At 45.6% G+C, this 22,089-nt stretch overlaps 9 protein-coding genes across 11 annotated transcripts; 2 read left to right on the top strand and 7 right to left on the bottom strand.

Moving 5' to 3' along the window:
* Nucleotides 1-184: 184 nt before the first annotated feature.
* On the bottom strand, nt 185-1,662 carry LOC108616856 (3-oxoacyl-[acyl-carrier-protein] synthase, mitochondrial). Its single transcript, XM_018012332.2, has one exon. It carries the CDS (start codon nt 1,562-1,564, stop codon nt 260-262), a length of 1,305 nt encoding a protein of 434 aa, XP_017867821.1. The 5' UTR covers nt 1,565-1,662; the 3' UTR covers nt 185-259.
* Nucleotides 1,663-2,468: 806 nt separating this feature from the next.
* LOC108611207 (methanethiol oxidase) lies at nt 2,469-4,424 on the top strand. Its single transcript, XM_089470602.1, has 6 exons — nt 2,469-2,618; nt 2,695-2,858; nt 2,919-3,388; nt 3,439-3,931; nt 3,994-4,119; nt 4,177-4,424. Exons 1-6 carry the CDS (start codon nt 2,606-2,608, stop codon nt 4,369-4,371), a joined length of 1,461 nt encoding a protein of 486 aa, XP_089326728.1. The 5' UTR covers nt 2,469-2,605; the 3' UTR covers nt 4,372-4,424.
* A 76-nt stretch (nt 4,425-4,500) lies between these two features.
* LOC108616857 (uncharacterized) lies at nt 4,501-6,498 on the bottom strand. The gene is made up of 5 exons (XM_018012348.2): nt 6,249-6,498; nt 5,935-6,192; nt 5,289-5,621; nt 4,904-5,232; nt 4,501-4,839 (listed from the first exon to the last, which is right to left on the bottom strand). Exons 1-5 carry the CDS (start codon nt 6,405-6,407, stop codon nt 4,749-4,751), a joined length of 1,170 nt encoding a protein of 389 aa, XP_017867837.1. The 5' UTR covers nt 6,408-6,498; the 3' UTR covers nt 4,501-4,748.
* On the bottom strand, nt 6,491-8,388 carry LOC108611296 (uncharacterized). The gene is made up of 5 exons (XM_018003870.2): nt 8,004-8,388; nt 7,823-7,946; nt 7,416-7,766; nt 6,720-7,024; nt 6,491-6,653 (listed from the first exon to the last, which is right to left on the bottom strand). Exons 1-5 carry the CDS (start codon nt 8,291-8,293, stop codon nt 6,587-6,589), a joined length of 1,137 nt encoding a protein of 378 aa, XP_017859359.1. The 5' UTR covers nt 8,294-8,388; the 3' UTR covers nt 6,491-6,586.
* Nucleotides 8,389-8,432: 44 nt separating this feature from the next.
* Nucleotides 8,433-10,904, bottom strand: Hsc70-2 (Heat shock protein 70 cognate 2). The gene is made up of 2 exons (XM_018012277.2): nt 10,731-10,904; nt 8,433-10,245 (listed from the first exon to the last, which is right to left on the bottom strand). The coding sequence occupies exons 1-2, from the start codon at nt 10,902-10,904 to the stop codon at nt 8,509-8,511; spliced, it is 1,911 nt and encodes a 636-aa protein (XP_017867766.1). The 3' UTR covers nt 8,433-8,508.
* A 247-nt stretch (nt 10,905-11,151) lies between these two features.
* On the top strand, nt 11,152-13,724 carry snk (snake). Of its 3 annotated transcripts, none has more exons than XM_018012288.2 (5): nt 11,152-11,269; nt 11,886-12,267; nt 12,324-12,695; nt 12,751-13,000; nt 13,062-13,724. In XM_018012288.2, exons 2-5 carry the CDS (start codon nt 12,153-12,155, stop codon nt 13,645-13,647), a joined length of 1,323 nt encoding a protein of 440 aa, XP_017867777.1. In that variant the 5' UTR covers nt 11,152-11,269; nt 11,886-12,152; the 3' UTR covers nt 13,648-13,724. The 3 variants fall into 3 exon arrangements, with proteins under 3 accessions (XP_017867777.1, XP_017867805.1, XP_017867794.1); XM_018012316.2 differs by having other exon boundaries at nt 12,751-12,996; nt 13,062-13,244; XM_018012305.2 differs by lacking the exon at nt 11,152-11,269 and having other exon boundaries at nt 12,134-12,267; nt 12,317-12,695.
* Nucleotides 11,355-11,753, bottom strand: LOC108616881 (small lysine-rich protein 1). The gene is made up of 2 exons (XM_018012395.2): nt 11,540-11,753; nt 11,355-11,479 (listed from the first exon to the last, which is right to left on the bottom strand). The coding sequence occupies exons 1-2, from the start codon at nt 11,735-11,737 to the stop codon at nt 11,411-11,413; spliced, it is 267 nt and encodes an 88-aa protein (XP_017867884.1). The 5' UTR covers nt 11,738-11,753; the 3' UTR covers nt 11,355-11,410.
* Nucleotides 13,672-20,834, bottom strand: ry (xanthine dehydrogenase rosy). The gene is made up of 5 exons (XM_018012186.2): nt 19,929-20,834; nt 15,283-17,874; nt 14,079-15,224; nt 13,850-14,017; nt 13,672-13,785 (listed from the first exon to the last, which is right to left on the bottom strand). The coding sequence occupies exons 1-5, from the start codon at nt 19,986-19,988 to the stop codon at nt 13,735-13,737; spliced, it is 4,017 nt and encodes a 1,338-aa protein (XP_017867675.1). The 5' UTR covers nt 19,989-20,834; the 3' UTR covers nt 13,672-13,734.
* Nucleotides 20,835-20,981: 147 nt separating this feature from the next.
* Nucleotides 20,982-21,924, bottom strand: l(3)87Df (cytochrome c oxidase assembly factor COX20 lethal (3) 87Df). Its single transcript, XM_018013235.2, has 3 exons — nt 21,778-21,924; nt 21,524-21,711; nt 20,982-21,466 (listed from the first exon to the last, which is right to left on the bottom strand). The coding sequence occupies exons 1-3, from the start codon at nt 21,808-21,810 to the stop codon at nt 21,352-21,354; spliced, it is 336 nt and encodes a 111-aa protein (XP_017868724.1). The 5' UTR covers nt 21,811-21,924; the 3' UTR covers nt 20,982-21,351.
* Nucleotides 21,925-22,089: the final 165 nt, after the last annotated feature.

Here is a 22,089-nt window from a genome sequence, read left to right as displayed (position 1 = left end):
ATATACACACATACAATATAATAGTACGAACTCTGCAATACGCATATATACATTTTTACCGAGCAGAATGCTAGAAATCCTCATGGTTTTCGTGGGTTTGGGACGGGGGTACAAGAAACCGAAAAGTTTTCCAAATAAAGTTTTAAAACTTAAAAATTTTTCCTAAAAAAGAATAATGCTAAACTATAATGGATATTATTTATTTACATGCAACAATTAGAGCTTAACAAGTTTTTGTATTTAAACATATATAAATATATTATTTTCCAGTGTAGCTGGCAATGCAGAGGGAGGCGTTGGTGCCACCGAAGCCAAAGGAGTTCTTGAGCGCAATGCGTTGTACCGATTGATCCTCTGACCATTTGCACGATTTGGTCACCACATTTACATCCACGTCCAGGTGATCAACATTGATCGAGGGCGGCAATCGGTTTTCTGCGCACGCATGCACTACGAACAGTGCTTCCAGATTGCCCGAGGAGCCAAGCAGGTGTCCATGTGCGCCCTTGGTCGAGGATACAAACACCTTGGGTAAATGATCGCCAAAGACACGGCCAATGGCATGCGCCTCAATACGATCGCCGGTGGGCGTGGATGTGGCATGGGCATTGACATAGCTAATGTCCTGGGCCGCGACGCCGGCATCTGCGATGGCACGCTTCATGGCCAACGTTGCGCCAGCGCCATCATCGCTAGGCGACGTAATGTGGTGTGCATCACCGGACAAGCCGTAGCCTAGTATCTCGGCCAATATGGGTGCACCGCGAGCACGGGCATGCTCCAGCTCTTCCAGAAGCAGCACTGCGGCACCTTCACCCATCACAAATCCGTCACGCGCTTTATCAAAAGGTCGCGAGGCCACGGCGGGGTTATCATTGAACGTAGTGCTGAGGGCGCGCAGCCTACAAAAGCCGGCTATCGATAGGGGGTCTATGCAGGCCTCCCCACTGCCGGCTAGCATGAGATCAGCATCGCCGTTCCGTATAAAGCGCAGGGCATCACCAATGGCATGTGCGCCGGTTGCGCATGCTGTTGACACTGAATGATTTGGTCCCTGCAGGCCATGTCGCATGCTGATGTGTCCACACGCCATGTTCGGCAGCAAGCGAGGCACAAAATATGGACTAACACGATTGTAGCCGCGCTGCAGCTGCTGAAATGCTCCATAGACCTCGGCTAGATCGAACATGCCCATGCCCACGCAGACACCAAAACGTTCCCGCTGCTCTTCACTCAGTTCGCTGGGCTTCAGCTTTGCGGCGGCCAGAGCCTCATCGGCTGCAATGATCGCTAACTGCGTGGCAGGACTCATGAGTTTGATATCACTTTTGCTCAGATGTTTGTCTATCTGAATGCGTTCCCTTGGTATTTGTGCCGCCACTTGACAAGGCAGGCCCTTGAATTCCGCACCCAGTTTGGAAATTGCGGATTCACCCGCCACCAAACGCTGCCACGACTCGGACACATTATTACCCAATGGTGTCACTGCGCCACTACCTGTTATAACCACACGCCGGCGTGCTACTTGCGTTGATGCTCTTCGTATTTGCGATATCAAACGCATGTTGTAACGGCAAAACTAACATAAAATTTATACGAACAAAAACAGTTGATAAGACAGTGCGGTGCTGCCACACTTTTCAATAAATGCCGCATGCTGTGGATGGGCTGGCTGCGTAAGCTTACGTGACACGACGCGTCGTGTTACTTCTGTAAGCATCGTGTTTGAATGACCTTCAGCCAAAACAAAACCACAATAAAAATAAAAATATACATGCAGTAGAATCCGGCTATATCGACTCCGCTTATAACGTCCGACTTGTATTGCAACGAAAATTCTGGTTCCAGGCAAATTTTTATGTGCAAACTTCGGGTACGGCCCGATCCCTTGAGCGTCTTTATAACCGGATTCTACTGTATATAAACATTATAATTATGCAGGAAGGAAAACCTTACAAATAAAAATATTTTATTTAAAAACAATTAATTACAAAAAAAAAAAAAAAAAAAAAAAAAAAATGCATCTTGGTATTGGCTTTTCAGTTGTTTTGAAAAAGTTAAATAGTTTTTTTTTTTTTATTTTTTTTTTTTATAATTTTTTAAATACACAACCTGATAGCTAATACTAATTCTGATACCTTTGTTATTTCAAATATTCATATGTATGTATGTATGTAATTGTTTAATCATCATGATGAATTCAATTTAATTATCACTTAAAAGCGCTACTTAGCAGTAAACAACAATATTCGACTTGAGGAAGGTGCTATTAATATTTGATTAGATAAAGAAAAACAAAATATAAAAGTAGATACACGAGCATATGCTTGAAGTGATTGTTTTCATATAACAGAGCTAGAGAAAGAAAGAGAGAGACACAGTAAGAGAGAGAGAGAGAGAGAGAGAAAGACACAGAGAGAGTGAGAGCCGGCAGTAAATAAAAATGCTCAAATACAAATCTCTTAAAAAGTTCGCTCAGAACCGGCTGATAGCTTATGGGTTCTGTATACATGTTTTTGTATAAATGGAGGCAAATACTCTCGGCACTTCCAGTGCTGAGCTGTTCTTTGATCAACTACGACGTACTTAGAAAAATATTTTGGAGATGTCGAAAGAAGGCACGGCTGATTATTTATTCCGCTGATAGCTTACGTTTATTATTGTTTTCTTCTATATATTTTGCACACTCTTTAGCTTGTTGCCATGGCCCCGGCTATGCCACACCACTGGATGCCTTGAAAAACGGACCTAGGGAGACACTACTGTACACGGTGACAATTCAACCCAACTTGGATGAGCCGCATGGCGACTATCTATCAACCATAGATGTGGACCCTGATAGTCCCACTTATAGCCAGGTAAGCAAATATACTTGTTTGCTTTTTTGTTATTGTATTATAATATTTTTGCATACCTAGGTTGTCCATCGCACTTTTACGAATCGCAAGGGCAATGAGTTGCATCACTCTGGCTGGAACGCCTGCTCCAGCTGTTACTATGTGGACAAGAATGCGAAGAGTGTACCAAAGAGGAATCGCCTAATATTACCAGCTTTGAATTCCGATTTTATTTACGTTCTGGACGTGGCTACCGATCCGCGCAAGCCGGAAATTGTCAAGGTCATCGACGGGGAAGTGCTGAAAAATCATAATGTTACTGCTCCACACACGACTCACTGCTTGGCCAATGGAAATATCATGATATCTGTAATGGGTGATGCTGAGGGATTTGCCAAGGGAGATTTCATTCTGTTCGATTCTGAATTTAATTGCGTTGGCACCTGGACAAAGGGCGAGAAAAGAGCACTTTGCGGCTACGATTTCTGGTATCAGCCCTACTATGATGTCATGGTATCCACCGAATGGGGAGCACCTAATAAGTTTAGACGGTAAGCTCGAATGGGACATCCATGGCCAGCTTTATATCTTTCTTTTATAGTGGCTGGAAAAATGAAGATCTGGAGGATATGACGCAGTATGGCTGCAGGCTCAATTTTTACAAATGGTCCACGCAAACATTATACCAAACAGTAGATCTGGGTGTGGAGGGCACAACACCTTTGGAGGTTCGTTTCTTACACGATCCGAAGCGTCCGGATGGCTATGTGGGATGCGCCTTGTATGCCAAGGTCTTCTACTTCAAGAAGAGAGCCGACTCCGACGAGTTTGATGTGAAGAAAGTCATTGATATACCCAACAAGCTCGTCGATACGGGCAGTGGCGTCGCCTCCGAGATGGGTGGTATGATTTCAGATATAATAATATCATTGGATGATCGATTCCTATATGTCAACTGTTGGATGCATGGCGATGTGAGGCAATACGATATAACCATACCGGATCAACCCAAACTAGTATCGCGTGTATGGCTAGGAGGCGCCATATGCAGCGATCTGCCCAATGTGATCGTTAAGGAAGATAAGGAATTGACCGTATGCGCTATATTCATATATAAATGCATATATAATGCCTTTTGTAATTTGATATGATGCAGGAAAGGCCGCCTCCGTGCATCATTAAGGGTCGTCGCCTGGAAGGAGGTCCACAGATGATGCAGCTCTCTCTGGATGGCAAACGCTTATACGTCTCCTCCTCACTATACTCACCGTGGGACAAACAGGTGCAAAGCAATCGAAGGCATTGCAAATGACAGTTCATTAAGTTAATTTTTTCACAGTTCTATCCCAAAATGGCCTCCAAGGGCGGACATGTGGTCCTCATTGATGTCGATGTGGTCAATGGCGGGATGACCTTGAATAAGGATTTCCTGGTTGACTTTGGTAAGGAACCTTATGGACCCAGTCTGCCACATGAGATGCGCTACCCAGGTGGAGATTGTACCTCAGATATTTGGTTAGCCAAAGATGCTTAAAAGCGAAAGCTATGAAATTCTCTAATCTGCGCAATAAAAAATGTTTTTCAATACTCATTATTCACATCACGTAAAATAATAAGTTTCTAGACAGGTAAAGTTAACGGTTTTCACACTGCAATACATAAATATGCCTTAGATAATTTTATTGGATGCGAGACACTTTTTAAAAATTAGTTACAGAGTTATGTAAATTAAATTTGCTTATGCTTTTAATAAGAGTGTGGCAACGCTTTTTGACGATAATATAGTTTAAAGCAGTGTGGCAACTACACGCCACCCAACCGGGTCGAAAAAGTATTTAAATCCAATCTTTAACCACTTTAAATTTGTTAAAATTCATAGCGGATTAAAGTTAATCGATCTTTTGATTTCAACTAAAAAAAGAAATTCGGCTCTGGCCCCGCTTGAGCCATTTTATATATTGTTTCCACGGGTAGCTGTATTAAGGTATATATACGATTAACACTGCAATAATTTAAAATATAATTTGTAAATGATATGTTTAACGTATGATAATAGGCAAACCCACTTGTTATCGCACGTGTCGTCCATAAAAGACTTCGCCAAGCTACTTAGCACATGTTGCTTGTAGAACATGCAGTTCGTCAAATACGCACTCGTAGGCGGAATGAGCAGCTTCGCCCAGGGCATGGACAGCAGGGCAGCGAGTCGCTTATTGTGGCTGACATCGACTTTACATAGATCTTTATACAGTGCCTGAATGGCAATGACCACGGCGAAGCACATATAGCTGAAGGGTACATGGCTGAACAAGCCGTATGACGCGCCACTGACAAATGCTGCCAATAAATTGAGTTGCTTCATCTCCAGTTTACGAGCGAAGAGAACTTGAACTATCTGAGATTAAAATTAAATTTGAACATAATGAACCTTTCGCCGTCAGCTATACTCACTTTGTAGAGCCCCATATAGGTTACAATAAAGCTAGTTGTTTTGAGCCTTAACTTTTGAAGATTCAGGCGCATTAACACACTAAATAAGTCAATGGTAAAACCTATGCCAAAGTATTTGCACAATTCCAATGAAGCTTGCTTAAGGCGACGTAATAAGGGCCACTTGCTGTAATCCAAAGTCATCGGGTTAGGCTTAATGAACCAGAAACCAGAGTATATATGCTTCTGCTGCTGTCGGAGCACCACTAGCGACGACAACATGAATAGCAGCGTCTGAGCAGGTCGAGATCGCACCAGACCCGCATTCATTTGACGGAGCACGGCTTCCATAGCCTTAAATGAGGAAAGTTTTTTTAATTATGTTCCCAGTATCATAAAAAGTCAAGACTATGGGAACAGATTGTCTCTGATAGGAATTAGGAAATTTGTCTTCCTCTTCTGGGAATTTTAAAGTCCCAGGAAATTGTTCCGGATCTTTTAAGTTGTGAAAGGAAAATATTGAATTGCAATATGAAGGAATTCTCACACAGGGGAATTTATTTGGCGCTACTTTTAAATAAGAAGAACCAAGTCATTGTAGACAATAAAGATATGCATTTTACGTAAAGAATTTTAATATATTAAAAATATACCGACTTTTACTTACCGCATGTGTAATGCCCGTGATAAAGAATTGCAACACCTTGGGTGGTGCCCACCAGTTGATGTACGCTGCCAGGTAATTTGATAGAAATGGTGTGCACAGATAAACGAAACGTCCGTTCAGACGCCTACAAATGCATATCAAATAGAAGGTAAGCGCATTTATTGTGGAGGCAAAAAACATAGTTTCCAAATAGTTTTTCGCTGTGGACCACAGACGACGTTTGTTCAGTCGGCGACAATTCAAAATTAACGGCATTAACTGCAGCGAAAAGAAATTGAGCATGGCATCCATGTCGGATCAGCAAATAGACATACCACCAATGTTGGCAAATAGTATTTGGCGCTGGACACATGATTTCGGTACATGTTCCATAGCAGAGCCTGCGTGCAGCTCTGATTGGGCTGGCTGTGAATAATATTTCCGCAGTGTACGTGACTCATGGGATATCCGAATAGCTTGCTGGGAGCAACCATTTTGCCACAGGCACATCTCCAGTGCGACTGACTCCCACACCTGAGACACCCAAACTCCACCCGAGTCGCTGATTCGGTTCAAATAGAAGGTTATTATGCAAATTCCATAGATACATTTATATTTATTTGTTTTTTGTTTTTGTTTTTTTTTTTATGACTAATTGCATTATAAATTATAATTAAATCCATTTGCCATGCCATCCAGCCGGCTGTAAATGTTGCAGACGTTTGCTTATATTTCCGGCACTGTTGGGAACGAAAGGGAAACAAATTTTTAGAAGCAATAAACACAAATTCTCTTCAGAAACTTACTAATTGCCCGTCGTGCTGTTGATAATGATGCTCGCAAGAGCGCTAACTCTCTTCGGGTAGAAGGCATAGGTGTGTATCAGGTACGCTAGCACCAGGGGAAAGACCAGATCGCTATAGCCAAACCGAGATCTCTGCCTTTTCCGGTGATACCTGCCCCACAGCGAGCGACCCGCCTCCAGCAGGGCATAGCTCAAGATGGTCAACTTCGGATAACAAACAAAGCTGAGCCCACCCAGAAAACTCGACACGATCTGCTGTAGCGTCTGGCTGGCATCCGTCTTGCTTGCCATATAGCATAAGCTAGTCTAAACAAATGCAAATCGCTTTATTATGCAGTTGCGAATGCAAACAAAGATTTGTATGGGCGACAAGGTGATGAGGTGATAAGGTGGCTGCCCTCTTTTCCAGGCCATACGAGAAAAAATTCAACACTTGAATGGATTGATAGTCGGATGTAAAAAAGTATGTCTACATAAAAGTGCTGTAAGGAGTGAAAGAAGGGACAGTCAAAAGGGACAGACGATAGACGTATGGGGCATGAAATGGAGGAATGGACATATGAAGGAAGGAGTTCAGGCAACTGTTAAGATATTTGAGGGAAAAAACAAAAAGGATTCTAGCAAAAGTCATATTCCCTGCTAAAAATATCGAAATTTCTGCATTAATAATCTATATGAAAATAATCATATATTTTACCCGGTAGATGCCCACGTAACAGCCCAGCCAGGCCATAGACTCCAAGCTGAACTGCTTCAGGTGCCAGCGACCCGTCTTAATGCAGCTTATCAAAGCCTTGAAGATGTCCAAAGCGAAACCAATGAGCAAATACTTACGCACGCCCTGAACCACATATTGAAGGGGACTTAAGCTCCTTTCCGACTTCAGGCAATCGGGTGTTACGAACCAGAAACCTTTGTGCCACTGGCGTTGCTTGCCCAGCATGATGACGGCGCTGCAGGCCATGAAGAGCAGGGTTTGTCGCCAGAGAGATGTGCCCAGCGCCTTGGTCAGTGGAGTGGAGCGCTGCAGCAGCAGGCTTTCGATCAGCTGAAAGAGTAGAATGGAGGAGCAGTAGGTCCAGGTGCGCAGTTGAGCTGACTTACAGCTTGAAAGAGGGCCGTTTGATGCAGCTGCTTCACACGAATGGGCAAGAGCGCATCGAAAGCACCAGCCAAGACGGCAGGCACAAACACCACCGTATTCGGTCGGAATTCGCCCAGCAGGTGACTAAGGAGACACAGATGAGATTATTAAGAGAGGAGAAGCAGAACAGCCGATGCCTACCGCAGCAAGCAAATGAAGCTGGCTGACAGCCAACCAGTGACCAGGCCACCGAACACCAGCTGGCCGTAATACCACATTGCATTACGGAGCGAGTGCAGCAGCAGCTGATTGCCGCGCAAAGCCTGCTTCAGCAGATCCAGCACGAACATGGGCAGATAATACTTGAGGTTCGACCAGATAAACCGATAGACATTCTGGCAAGCGGCACGCCGGCAGCTATGCGGATGCAACAGCTCATTGCAGTTGCGCCAGCTGATCTGCTCAGCAAACAGACTACTCGATGCAACCATTGAAAGGCAACTGAAGACCGAAAGCTAAATGATGAATGGGAATGGGAATGGGAATGGGAAAGAGAATGCGAATGCGATTGCGAATGCGAATGCCAATGGGAATGGAATGGAAATGGATATGGTAAATGGCGACAGCAGCTGACTTGAATGAACTCTTTTATTAGCATAAATTTCAAATACATATTCAATTGAATTGTTCGCTTGGTCAGTCCAGATTAGTCCACCTCCTCGACGGTGGGTCCACTGTTGGCGGTGCCAGCACTTGACTTGCCACTGGGTGCCTTTCCGCCGGCATGCATCTTGGACATGATGGGATTGCAGACGCCTTGGCAGTCCTTCAGATGGTGCTCGTACTCCTCCTTTTCGGCCAGTGTATTCTTGTCCAGCCAGGCGCTCTCCTTGTTGCACTTGTCGCGCACCTTGGACTTGTCGGCCTCGGTGAGAACACCCGGTGGTGCCTCATCCACGGCCTGTTTGCAGCCATAGATGTAGCCCTCGAGGGAGTTGCGAGATGAGACCCGTTCGCGCTGACGATTGTCTTCGTCCTTGTACTTCTCCGCCTCGGAGAGCATGCGATCGATCTCGGCCTTGGACAGGCGGCCCTTGTCATTGGTGATGGTTATCTTCTCCAGTTTGCCAGTGCTGCTGTCCTTGGCGCTGACATTTAGGATGCCATCGGCATTCAGGTCGAAGGTCACATCGATTTTGGGCACTCCACGTGGCGCTGGTGGAATGCCCGCCAGATTGAAGGTGCCCAGCAGATTATTGTCCTTGGTCATGGCCCGCTCGCCCTCGAACACCTGAATGGTGACCGCATTCTGGTTGTCGCTGTAGGTGGTAAAGGTCTGCTGCTGCTTGCAGGGAATGCGTGCATTGCGCTCCACCAGCTTGGTCATCACACCGCCAGCAGTCTCAATGCCCAGCGACAGAGGTGTCACGTCCACCAGCAACAGATCCTGTATCTGGGAGCTGCCCACACCGGTGAGTATGGCCGCTTGAACGGCAGCACCGTAGGCTACCGCCTCGTCGGGATTGATGGACAAGTTGAGCTGCTTGCCGCCAAAGAAGTCCTGCAGCAGGCGCTGGATCTTCGGTATACGTGTGGAGCCACCGACTAGGACGACATCGTGTATGGCCTTCTTGTCCATTTTGGCATCGCTCAGAGCGCGCTGCACTGGGTCTATGGTGGAGCGGAAGAGATCCATGTTGAGCTCCTCGAAGCGAGCACGCGATATCTTTGAGTAGAAATCAATGCCCTCGTGCAGCGCGTCAATCTCCAGCGAGGCTTCGGTGCTGGAGGAGAGCGTACGCTTGGCCCGCTCACAGGCCGTGCGCAGGCGACGCAGAGCTCGCACATTCCCGGTGATGTTGGTCTTGTGCTTGCGCTTGAACTCCTCCACGAAGTGATTGACCAGCCGATTGTCGAAATCCTCGCCGCCCAGATGCGTATCACCTGCCGTAGCCTTCACTTCGAACAGCGATCCCTCGTCGATGGAGAGTATGGAGACGTCAAAGGTGCCGCCGCCCAAATCGAAGATCAGCACATTTCGCTCTCCCTTCAGATTTTTGTCCAGGCCATAGGCGAGGGCAGCCGCCGTCGGCTCATTGATGATGCGCAGCACATTCAAACCGGCTATGGAGCCAGCATCTTTAGTCGCTTGGCGCTGGGAATCGTTGAAGTACGCCGGCACCGTAATGACAGCATCCTTTACCTTGGAGCCCAGATAGACCTCGGCAGTTTCCCGCATCTTCGTCAACACCATGGAGCTGATCTCTTCGGGTGCAAAACGCTTGCGTTCGCCCTTAAATTCGACTTCAATTTTAGGCTTGCCCCCGTCGTTGATGACCTTGAATGGCCAATGCTTCAAGTCCTCCTGTATCTTCTTATCATCGAATTTGCGTCCAATTAAACGTTTCGCATCGAATACTGTATTCTTGGCGTTCATTGCCACCTGCAATTGCATTCGAGCATTTTGAGTAAGGGCGTGGTTTATCAGTTAGTCAGCAAAATAGCTATTTTTTTATGGGCCAACTGCCGGGATGCTCGCATGAATTTACTTGAATGTTATATAACATTTATATGCAAACATATTTTTGAACGTAATAATTAAAAGGCTTATAAAATGCAGCCATATTTTGGACAACGTACAGTGAAATCTCTCTTGAATGAGCAAACATGCTTTTCCTTAAATTAATAAAATTAAAACATCGCCCATTGGCATTTTGAACTGCAATACTGGGAAATCAGTTTTAAGAAAACTACGTTATTGTATTGAGAATTCGAAGAAATTCCCTTCTTGAAAGAGATGCCACCCAGCTTGAATCATAAACAAGTAAAGCATTCATAATGTAGCTATGCTCATACAATTCAATTCAATTTGACCAAATACGGCTCGCCAAATTTGAGCTCAAGTGCAACAACACATGGGCCACTCACCTGATTTTTAGCTGCATCGCCAATTAGGCGCTCTGTGTCGTTAAAGGCCACATACGAGGGCGTCGTCCGATTGCCTTGATCATTGGCAATAATCTCAACTTTATTGTTCTGCCAAACACCCACGCAGGAGTAGGTGGTGCCCAGATCGATACCAATTGCCGGCGTCTTGCCCATGTTTAATGTCTAAATCACAAACAGTCCGTTACCGTTGACGTCACACTGAACCGTTGGCTGTCGCCGATGATATCCAACTGAATCGTGCGCCCGCACAACTCTCGGATTTTTATGATGCAATCTTTGGGCAAGTCGCCTTGCCACAATTTTTGGCAATTCTACAAAAACGAGTCCAAATGTGTTTTAATATTTTGTTTGTGTTTGTAATTTTCTCACGCCGGTAATTTTGATTTCGTTTCGTATTTTGGAGATTTTCTGATGTTTGTTCTAGAAAGTGTTGTTGCTGACGCTCAAAAATGAGTTTGATTTTTGGTTCGAAATTGATGATGACGACTTGATTTGGTCAGATATAAATAGAAGCAAAGGTAACAAACAAAATGCTTACATTTGAGTCATATACATATGCAAGTGCAATATAATATTTACTTCATTTGAAATAAAAATTGTAAATCATTTTTAATAAATTATTTTATTTCAAGTAAATAATTTGTCATTAAGTCATTTGATCAACGCTTGCCCTTCTTCTTCTTCTTTTGTCCATCGGGCCAAGGAAACCCGCGGGTTTTCAGTACATCCTACAAACATGCACATTAGATTGGTAAAGCACAAGACAAATTTAGAATATGCCATCTCACCTGCACATTGTGGCATACATAGTAGGCATTCTCCATTGCTGCATCATTGAATATATCACAGCCAATGGACTTGCCCACGCCCCCTTTTTTCTTGCCACTAATGCCTTCCTTCTTTTTCTTCTCTTCGCCCTCACCACTGCCTGCATTACTGGACGTTGAATCTTTACTATTTCGTTTTTTCTTGCTTTTGCCAGCCATTTAAAATATTTAAAATGCACTGTCAAGGCTGCCCCACTGATTAAATATTTAGTATTTTCTTGCTTTTGCCAGCCATTTAAGATATTTAAAATGCAATGTCAAGTCTGCCCCACTGATTAAATATTTCGTTTTTTCTTGCTTTTGCCAGGTATATAAAATATTTAAAATGCACTGTCAAGGCTGCCCCATCGATTAAATAAATTGACTGCTCCATAGCAACAGCTTGTCTGCTGTCTTCGCTCCTGATTGGAGTTCAAGAACTTTACAGGACTGCAAAAATGCATTGCTAGTGGTGCCACATCGCTTAAAAAACGTACCATTATGTTCGCTCCAAATTTGAATTCATAAACTTTGCGGGTTTTCTAGCACTGACGCACAGGGAGCTTTCGTTGCGCAGTAGGATTACGTTATTTAGATGTTTACAAATGTGCAAGAGACAAAAACAAAGGCGACGACAAATGAAGAAATGCCAATTTTGTCCGTAATTATCAGCGTACAATTTATGCTGCTACACATACAAGCACTAAATGGTAGTATAATTGAACTCATCTACAATTTAATTGCAATTAACATCCCCAGTTTTCAGCCGCTTTTGAGATTTTCAATTATCAAACGACCAAATACACGCTTCCAGAACTCTGGCCCCAGGAGCCATCTGCAACCGGTGCTGCTGAACGGGAACAGCAGGATGAACTGTCGGAGAGCTCTTTAAAATTCGACAATGACGAAGAGCTGCGTCCAGGACCGGCACGGACGCTGCAAGAGGGTGCCTTCTGCCGGCGCAGCTTTGACGGACGCAGCGGCTATTGCATCGTGGCCTATCAGTGCCTCCATATTATACGCGAATACCGCGTGCACGGCACGCCCATTGACATTTGCACGCATCGCAACAACGTGCCGGTCATTTGTTGCCCACTGGCCGAAAAGCATGTCCAGTCGCAACGGATTAGCGCCACAAGTAAGTCGAGTTGCAGCATTCGGCCAATTAGACATTAAACTAACCAACTGTGCAGAGTGTCAGGAGTACAATAGCGCCACTAAAGGACTGCGCCTGGGCGACACAGGACGCATTTTCTCGGGCAAGCAGTGTGTGCCCAGCGTGCCTTTGATTGTGGGCGGCACGCCCACACTGCACGCCCTCTTTCCACATATGACCGCACTGGGCTGGACGCAAAGCGACGGCGTCATCAAGTGGGGCTGCGGCGGTACGCTGGTCAGTGAGCTTTATGTGCTCACGGCGGCACATTGCGCCACGTCGGGTAGGTGAGTGGCAATGCACAAGAAGCCCCGACACTACATGGTCTCTTTATATATATACTTTTAGTAAGCCACCGGACATGGTGCGTCTGGGCGCCCAGCAACTGAATGTCACCAGCCCGTGGCAGCAGGACATTAAAATACTCATCATTATTCTGCATCCAAAGTATCGCTCCTCTTCTTACTACCACGATATCGCCTTGCTGAAGCTGACCAAGCGCGCCAAATTGTCAGAGCATGTGCGTCCGGCCTGCTTGTGGCAATTACCTGAGATGCACATCAAGTCGGTGGTGGCAACCGGTTGGGGACGCACGGAATTCCTGGGCGCCAAGTCGAATACGTTGCGCCAGGTGGATCTAGACATGATACAGCAGCAGCGTTGCAAGCAAATCTATCGCAAGGAACGTCGACTGCCCAATGGCATTGTCGACTCGCAGTTCTGTGCTGGCTATTTGCCGGGCGGCAAGGACACCTGCCAGGGTGACTCCGGCGGACCGCTGCATGCGATTCTACCCGAAAACAATTGTGTGGCCTTTGTCGTGGGCATCACATCATTCGGCAAGTTCTGCGCAGCGCCCAATGCGCCGGGCGTCTACACAAAGCTATACGCTTACCTGGACTGGGTGGAGAGGATTGTCTTCAAGAAGCATTAGATAAGACTAATAATACAAATAAGCTCAATTTAGTGCTAAATAGCTATTAATTAAAAATGTAACAAATGCTTAAGTGAACTAAACGATTTATGGCACTATATTCCAGGGCTTGTAACTGCCCGGCTCTGGCATTTTGATCTGAAAGATGGAGAGGATCGCCTGAGAATCAAATTCATTCTATATTCAACTGGACCGGACTTACCAGCTGGGTGAATTGGTCTTGGCAAGCCATGCGTATGCGTGCGGCTGTGGCCGGCGCCTGCAGATCAAAGTCCGGACTCAAGCCGCACTCGGCGCGTGCCGCAGCGATGGCCTTCTTGATGGCAAAGAATACCGTAGAGCCTATGAAAAGCGGAGGCTCTCCCACGGCCTGCAATTGGAGTATATATATTAGTAAACATATTCCTGTCCAGACGCGTTCACTTGCTCACCTTTGATGAGAAAACAGCGCGTGGATTGGGTGCGCCAGTCAGCAGGCTAACATTGAACTCGCTCGGTATATCCGCGAAGCCGGGCAGCTTGTACATGCCCGGTCCGCGGGAGTAGAGATTACCCTCGGGCGAGTAGATGAGCTCCTCGAGCGTGAACAAGCCGTAGCCCTGCATAAAGGCGCCTTCAATCTGACCGATATCAATAGCCGGATTGATGCTCGAGCCAATGTCCATGACGATGTCCGTGCTGAGCACCTGATGGTCGCCAGTCAGGCAGTCGATCTCCACGACAGAGACGCCCACGCCGTTCGTATAGTAGCTGTAGGTGCGTGCATTGGGATTCGTTACCGGGTGATAGCCTATGTCGGGAATGGCATAGAAGCCAGTGGCCGACAGGCTGATCCGGTCGAAGTACGCCTTGGTGATCCACTCCTTCCAAGTGCCCTGAGGCAGGGCCTCCTTAATGGGCGCCAGCCGCTTATTCAGCTTCTCGCAAGCCTCCAGCACGGCCATGCCGTTCAAATCGGAGCCCACGCTGGCCGCTGTGGGCGAGGTGTTGGGCACCTTGTCGGTGGCCGTCTCTGAAATGTGTATCTGCTCGATGGGAATGCCCAGGGCTCGAGAGGCACACTGCAGCATCTTGGTGTTCAGCCCCTGTCCAATCTCCACGCCGCCATGGGACAACAGGACGGATCCATCGGCATAGATGTTGACGAGTGCGCCCGCCTGGTTCAGATGCATGACGCCAAAGGCGACACCATATTTGGTGGGCACCAGGGCAATGCCACGCTTGCGCCAGCGATTCTCCCGATTGAAGGTCGTGATCTCAGCTTGCTTCTCGTAGTAGCGCGACTGCTTGAGGCAATCCGCGAAGCAGCGCCTAATGGGAAAGCGTTCCAGCTGCTGATTGTAGTGTGTATAGTCGCCTGTCTTGTAGAAGTTCAGCTCCATCACGTCCAGCACGTTGCGGCCCACAATACGCGCCACGTCGCGGATGATGTGCTCCCCGGCGAACATGCCCTGCGGCCCGCCGAAGCCGCGAAAGGCCGTATTCGAGGGCAGGTTGGTTCTGCACACCCAGCCACCGACGTGCACGTTCGGGATGCGGTAGCAGTTCTCGAAGTGGTACATGGCACGCTCCAGCACCTGGCGAGGATTACATAGAGTTATCAAATCACTCAGCAGCTAGCATGGACGTACTCACCGAAAAGGACAAATCCATGGACCAGCCGGCGTTGTTGTAGCACTCGATCTCGCAGGCCGAGATCAGACCCTCCTTGCTGAAGCCCACCTTGTACTTGAAGAGGAAAGGATGCCGTGTGCCGGTCATGAGCATATCCTCACCCCGGTCCAGCATGCAGCGCACAGGACGCTTCAGTCGATAGGCAGCCAAGGCGACGGGCAGTGCCACCATCAGACCACGAGATTCCTTGCCACCGAAGCCACCGCCCAGACGCTTGGTGCGACAAACGATGCGATTGGCCGGCAGATTGACCACGTGCGAGACCAGCTTCTGCACCTCCGACGGATGCTGGGTGGAGCAGAACAGCTCCAGTTCGTCACTGTCCCGGGGCACAGCCACAGCGGCGTGGGTCTCCAGATAGAAGTGCTCCTGGCCGCCCATGCGGCAGCTGCCCTCATGGACGTGGTCCGCCTCAGCAAAGGCCTGCTTCACATCGCCCTTCGTCACATAGCGGGGATAGTGGGGAAAGTAGGACTTGTGCTCGATCGCCTGCTCAATGGTGACAATCACCGGCTGCAGCTCCTCGTACTCCACGCGCACCAGCCGTGCGGCGCGTTGGGCCAACGTCTGGTTGGCCGCAACTATGGCGCCTATAATCTGGCCATGGCAGTGCACCACTCCGTTGGCGAAGACGTGCTCATCATGGAACACAGGCCCCACCTCGTTCTCATGCTTGGTCAGATCGTTGGCGCTGAAGAAGGCTTCCACGCCCTCCAAGGCCAATGCTTCGCTGGCATCCAGCTTGGTGATCTTGGCGTGCGCCTTGGTGCTCAGCACAAGGGCCAAGTAGAGTTCTCCATCCATGCGCGGTATGTCATCCGTGTAGATGGCCTCGCCGGTGGCCTGCTTCAGGGCGGATGCATGCACCTTTGGCTTACCGATCGGGTCGTGGCTCGGCTGATCGTTGGCAACGCGCTCGAACAGCTGGGAGCTGCGCAGAGCGGGCGTGTGGAACTTATCGGCGCCACTGAGCTCCTTTTGGGGCAGTGCCTGCGGCGACATGATGCCGGAGTCGCACAGCTTTCGGCTGATGGCCAGGTAGGATTTGAAGAACAGGCTGACAACTAGGGCGCGACGATAAGCGATCATGCCCCCGGGAGCTGAGGCATCCAAGGGCAGCTCCTTGCTCAGACTCTCCGACACGCGCTCCACCAATGTCTGGCTCCAGGGCTGGCCCACCATCAGCTCCGAGGTGCGCGGCGCCAGCACCGTGGTGGGTGCCATGCCACCAAATGCGATCTGGATGCGCTCAACCACATTGGAGCCTGCCTGGAACTTGACGTTGACTGCCGCATTGACGATGGCAATGTCGTCGTCGCGGCGGCGCGCCTGCTTGAAGGCCACCACATGGTCATCCGGCGTGGTCTTCTGCAAGTAGATGCCCAGCAGAATCTCATCGGCTTGGATGACATTGCGTCGATAGCCGGTGAAGAAGCCGGCGCCCATGTGCACCGTGCGCCTGCCTCCGGCCAGACTGGCCACCTCCAGGCGAGCACCAGCTGCCGTCAGTATGGGATTCATGTCGGAGATGGGACTGCCGGTCATTATGTTCCCGCCCAGGCACGCCACATTGCGGATCTGCTTGCCGGCAAAGTAATGCAGCATGTCGACAACGCACTGGAAGAGGCGCGTCTGCGTCTCGGGCAGCTCCTCGATGCGCTTGCGCAGATATGCATCGATCTCCATGATGCTAACGGCGGCACCGAAGTAGACGCCCTCCTCCGACTCACGCACCTCCAGCAGCTCGGGCACTTTCGTCGGATTGATGAGCACGGGGTAGAGAAAGTGCTTGAATTTCACCTCCACGCCCACCTCGGTGTTGCCTACAATTAGCTTGGCCGCCGGATGGTCAGCCTTCAGTTGGAGTAGCTCCTTCAGCTGCGTCGGTCGATGCCAGGTCACTCGGTCCGAGCGGAAGACCAGACTCTCCTCGTCATACGCGGCTGTCAGCTGCAGCTCCGGCGGAAAGATGGGCTCCTGGCTGGGATCGAAGGGCTGGAACTTACTGGGCTTGAAGAGCTTGTCATCTGTGTTGCTCGCGCCGCCGCATGCCTTGCGACTTAGTTTGCAGCACTTGTCGCCCATGCCGCAGGCGAACTCCTTGGTGAATGTCTTGTAGCCCTCCAGGATGGGCCGATAGCCGGTGCAGCGACAGAGATTCCCTTGGAAGGCCACCTCAAGATCGCGCATTGATGGCTGCTCCGCGTTGCGCAGCAGCGCGTACATGGACATCACAATGCCGGGCGTGCAGAAGCCGCACTGTGAGCCGTGCGCCTTGGCCAGACGCTCCTGGACCGGATGCAGCCGGGTGCGTGTGCTGCCAATACCCTCCACAGTGGTCACCGCACAGCCGTGCATCGCGCAAACGGGCGTCAGGCAGGCATTCACGGCCAGGTGCTGTATCTGATTGCTGCGCCGATCCAGGCGCGAGATCATAACGGTGCATGCGCCACATCCTCCCTCGCCGCAGCCCAGCTTGGTGCCGCACAGGTGCAGCTTGTCGCGCAGATAGCTGAGCAGCGTGCATTCCGGATCGGGATTGCTATCCACTACCTGTTAAAGAAAGAGATTAGAACACATTAATACAAGTTTGCTGAACCCTGCACTCATTGCAAAACACAAGATCTTATCTCATTGGAGCAACGAACTTTAATGCTGAACGAACTCTTGGCTAATTATTAAAAACACCTAAATATTTCATTCACCAGCAAAACTCTGAGTGCGCGCTGACGTCGATCCAAAAAAAAAGTGGGTCGCAAAGTAATTACAAATTTGTGTAGATACTTATATTTGGGGAAAGTGTTTCAGGCGGGTATGCCAAGACCAGATGATGCTCTGCAATCCTACATATATTAATGGAATGTTCGAATCTTAATCAACGACATTTGAATTAAAAATTAAATTAAATATCTACGTTAAAGCTCTAGTTTTTGCTTTAACAATTTTTAAGAATATATAATAAAATGTAAATAAAATATTTTTTTTTAATTTTTTTTTTTATTTTTTAAGTTATTTAACAATTGCATTATTTCTAACAATATTCATAATTTTATTTTATTTTTAGGAATAACTTATTTCGAAAAATATAAGCAACAAAATAAAATAATAATAAACATATTTATGTATTATGTATAGAAATATTATAGTTTTAAAACAATATTAATGGAATACACTGACATTTCTATTATATTAGCTGTAATATAAATAATAATTATTTACAATAATAGGTGTGTCAATCATAAAGTTTTCAAATGATTGCAACTTAGCAAAACAAAGTCTGCTGATGATAGAAAAAATGTGCTCATAAAACAGCTAAACAAACATGTTTACATTTTTAAATACGTGAACTTCGAAATCTACAAAGTTTCTGTGTATAAGAGTTGTCAATTACAATTACAATAATGAATTATTTACAATAACTCCTGAATCTGAAACACTTTATTTGTATTTCAATTTCATTTTTATTTATTTTTTTTTTCAAAAATTTGTTTTTATTTTTTTGTTTTGCTGCCTAACAGGTTGAGCCTGTTTCACAGCCCCCAACTAATGCAATTCGTTATTATCTGGCATTATCAGTCGAGTCACTTGAAAAACAACACGCGCATTGCAGGTTGCATTGTGTTTGCCAATTTTATTGCACTCGATGCATATGTTGAGCATATGTATTTAGTATAAAAAGTATGGATTAGCTGCAGCTACAGTAGACTCTATTTACAATACCGGGCATATGGCAAACAGTGGCACTTGATGAGATAGCAATGTTTGTAGACTTGCACAAGAGGAGGACCTTATGGATATTATTAGATATTATTATAGATATTATTATACTGAACCAAAAAAAAAAAGACCATCTAACAATACCCTATATATTTGGATTTACCGAGCCGTTACTTTATATTCAAAATTCCAAACTTATATTTAATAAAACCAATATACTCTCCTTCGCTTCATGAGCAAGCATATGTAGTACTTGTGAATAGAGGATGTTATCATATCACTCAAGATAGGCGAAATTATAGCACGCTCTTGCCTGAAGAAATTGTTGCTCTTTTTATCTATTTATAGAGCACTACCGGAGAATATCACGTGTCGTAATTAATAAATACGCGTTTATTGTATTCTAAAACTGTTAAAAAATACAAAATATACTTTAATTTAAAATACGATAAGAATTTGTTAGACTTTACTGCCCGAGCAATTCATATCTTTATATGAGTTAACTACACGCGCCAGTGCAGAATACGCATTGAGAAAGGAATTTGAAATGCGCTTGATAAGGCGTGACGCTGGCACCCCCCATAAAAGCAACACTGACCCATTATAGTAGGTCAATTGTTATCAGCCAGCCACACAGTCGCAATCACTTTATTATAAAGCAAGAGATCGCTCAGGCCGTGTAATTGAATGCAAAAAAAAAAAAGAAATGGGCGTGAAACAAATACGAGTTGTTGTTCGAAAAAGTTGAAAACAACTAGGTTTACTAACCCCTGATTTTAATAAAGGGAATAAATGAAAGCTGTGTTGTTATATTATAATATAAGGACACTATCTCATGGAAAACACAATCAATTTAATTTTTAAAAATATATTTATACTTTATACTTTACCTTTTTGCCATTGACAAAAAACACTAAATTAGACGGTGCCTCCGCCGCTGTCTTTGACATGTTATGTAAACTTGATTGATTTATTCGTCTCTGTCTAAAGGTAGCTCAAAACGCGTTTAGCTATTTGGCTACATAAAATGTACAAAAGTTCTTAGATCAGTTTTAGGTGTTGCCTCAGTTCCCACACTCAACACACAGCACACAACACTCAACACTCAACACACACACAGTGTATAAAACACGACCGGCTCGAGCAAGAAACGAATTCGTTTTGACGCTGAGGCTCGTCAGTTTTGAGATTAGAGGCGCTACGAATCTACATGAGACCGAACCGAACCGAGCCGACGACAATTATCAGGATCGTTTGAGTGTTTTTCGGTTGTTTCATTGCTCATCGGTATGCTCGAAGTTATCATCTACCTACCTGATAGGCTCATTTAAAAGCAATTACGGATATATTATTTTTACAAAACACACATGCTCGACGGGTATCTGCCCTATAATGTTGCTATGTGAATGGATATATACAATAAACTTATTTAACTTGGAAGTCCGATTTTCGTAATCAATAATACTGACTTTAAATTATTATCTTATGTAAAACTGTTTTACTTTTAATTTAATTTTTAATTATGGCGTATTTCTTATTTACTTATTTTCAAACAAATTTCTATTTAAAGCAAATTATAATTCATGAGTCAATATAACAAATGTCAAAAAATGCAAAAAAAAAACTTCATTTTAAATTTATCAAAACAGTTTTTCTCTAAGTCTTTCGTCTACCTATTCCACCTGTGGAGGCAAAATTTTTTCTTCTTCTAATTTACTTAAAAATACATAAACTTTTGTTTCTTTTCCACACATAGCTATTTACTTTTTATATATTTCAAGGCATAGTTTGATCGACTCAGTTCGTCACACTGATTAAGAGCATAAAAACATATAAATGTTATAACGATATAAAATCCAGAACTTGAATTTTCATTGCATACAAAATGTCAGCAAACAAAATAATTAAAACCTTTGTTATGCTAAAGCAACGTCAGCTCTAAATTCCTTTAACAAATTTACATAATTTATTTAAACTAACTTACAGAGCTATTATACAAATACATATATTTATGCTTATGCCGTAAGGCAATTAGTATTTGCATTTTGCATTTAAATATTTTACAATTGTGCCTTATCGCTAGTGTTCATTGAAATATATATTTTCGCGCGTATATGTATATACCATAATAATATATACCACTCGGCGCATTAAACGTTCTCGACAGTAAAGTTTTGAATCTTAAAACAATTTACATATGATAGCATCTTATATACATACAAAAAATGATTCAGCTACAACTCGTCTTAATGTATCTACAGATTTAGCCAGTTTATCGAAGTATGCTCGTATATATAATATATATCCGACGTGTTACGCCGACTTAATATCCAGCTCACGCTCGACTTTTGTGCCCTCGTACATGGCCTGCCGGCGCATGGCCTCGCGCAGTTGTTGTTGTTCGAAGCGCCGCACCGACCATTGATACCTGGAGGGGGAAGCAGTTGATAAGAATGCATGTCGCCCATAACCTATTGCGACTCACCTGCAGGCCATCCAATAGACTATTGTGCCACAAAAGAAAGAGCCAAAACCAATATGTGTGGCCAGGTGGGGTCGGGAGGTGCCCAAAAATGCCAAAACACCGACACCTATGCCGCCGCTGATGCCATAAAGAAAACTGTTACGAAAGCAAGGTATCTGAGCAACATCGCGTCCAAATATATAGAAGCTCTGCAAGGAATTAAGCACAAATCAATCAATATTTACTACATATTAAAATCTTCTGTTTCCGCTTACCTTGTTGGGCTCCTCTGGCGCGTCATCTAACATTTTTATTAAACAAATTTAAATTTAACTTTTTCTGCAGTAAAGTCCCTACAAAACGCGGCGAACAGCTGTTTATGAACAGTGTTTCCATATTGTACCACAATTGAAAAAAAATAATTGTATGACAAGCCATTGACATCATGCAAAAATTTGTTGCTCATATCTTTGTGATAAGAATGTATAGAATCAATACAATACCTTTCCTTACAACAATTACTGTACGAAATACTATTCTACGCTTAAACATATATCCACAAAATAAATTCCACTTATCATGCACTG

Source organism: Drosophila arizonae, chromosome 2, assembly GCF_054131065.1.
Source record: "Drosophila arizonae isolate 15081-1271.41 chromosome 2, UAZ_ARI_1.0, whole genome shotgun sequence".
NCBI lineage: Eukaryota > Metazoa > Arthropoda > Insecta > Diptera > Drosophilidae > Drosophila > Drosophila arizonae.
The sequence above is the reverse complement of the archived record's forward strand: the minus strand, read 5'-3'. Positions and strand labels throughout refer to the sequence as shown.

Bases quoted from the DNA above. Each gene is read 5' to 3' on its own strand.
- LOC108616856 (XM_018012332.2), bottom strand. From the start codon at position 1,564: ATGCGTTTGATATCGCAAATACGAAGAGCATCAACGCAAGTAGCACGC.
- LOC108611207 (XM_089470602.1), top strand. The intron at 3,389-3,438 runs GTAAGCTCGAAT...TTTCTTTTATAG, and splicing joins GCACCTAATAAGTTTAGACG to TGGCTGGAAAAATGAAGATC. The intron at 3,932-3,993 runs GTATGCGCTATA...GATATGATGCAG, and splicing joins AGGAAGATAAGGAATTGACC to GAAAGGCCGCCTCCGTGCAT.
- LOC108616857 (XM_018012348.2), bottom strand. From the start codon at position 6,407: ATGGTTGCTCCCAGCAAGCTATTCGGATATCCCATGAGTCACGTACAC. The intron at 6,193-6,248 runs GTATGTCTATTT...TTTTCGCTGCAG, and splicing joins ACTATTTGCCAACATTGGTG to TTAATGCCGTTAATTTTGAA. The intron at 5,233-5,288 runs GTGAGTATAGCT...TTTTAATCTCAG, and splicing joins CCTATATGGGGCTCTACAAA to ATAGTTCAAGTTCTCTTCGC.
- LOC108611296 (XM_018003870.2), bottom strand. From the start codon at position 8,293: ATGGTTGCATCGAGTAGTCTGTTTGCTGAGCAGATCAGCTGGCGCAAC. The intron at 7,947-8,003 runs GTAGGCATCGGC...GTGTCTCCTTAG, and splicing joins AGCTTCATTTGCTTGCTGCG to TCACCTGCTGGGCGAATTCC. The intron at 7,767-7,822 runs GTAAGTCAGCTC...CTACTCTTTCAG, and splicing joins AAACGGCCCTCTTTCAAGCT to CTGATCGAAAGCCTGCTGCT.
- Hsc70-2 (XM_018012277.2), bottom strand. From the start codon at position 10,904: ATGGGCAAGACGCCGGCAATTGGTATCGATCTGGGCACCACCTACTCC. The intron at 10,246-10,730 runs GTGAGTGGCCCA...ATGCAATTGCAG, and splicing joins GCGATGCAGCTAAAAATCAG to GTGGCAATGAACGCCAAGAA.
- LOC108616881 (XM_018012395.2), bottom strand. From the start codon at position 11,737: ATGGCTGGCAAAAGCAAGAAAAAACGAAATAGTAAAGATTCAACGTCC. The intron at 11,480-11,539 runs GTGAGATGGCAT...GCATGTTTGTAG, and splicing joins ATGTATGCCACAATGTGCAG to GATGTACTGAAAACCCGCGG.
- snk (XM_018012288.2), top strand. From the start codon at position 12,153: ATGTTTACAAATGTGCAAGAGACAAAAACAAAGGCGACGACAAATGAA. The intron at 12,268-12,323 runs GTAGTATAATTG...CCCAGTTTTCAG, and splicing joins ACACATACAAGCACTAAATG to CCGCTTTTGAGATTTTCAAT. The intron at 12,696-12,750 runs GTAAGTCGAGTT...CCAACTGTGCAG, and splicing joins GCAACGGATTAGCGCCACAA to AGTGTCAGGAGTACAATAGC.
- ry (XM_018012186.2), bottom strand. From the start codon at position 19,988: ATGTCAAAGACAGCGGCGGAGGCACCGTCTAATTTAGTGTTTTTTGTC. The intron at 17,875-19,928 runs GTAAAGTATAAA...TTTCTTTAACAG, and splicing joins TTTTTGTCAATGGCAAAAAG to GTAGTGGATAGCAATCCCGA. The intron at 14,018-14,078 runs GTGAGCAAGTGA...CTCCAATTGCAG, and splicing joins GCGCTGTTTTCTCATCAAAG to GCCGTGGGAGAGCCTCCGCT.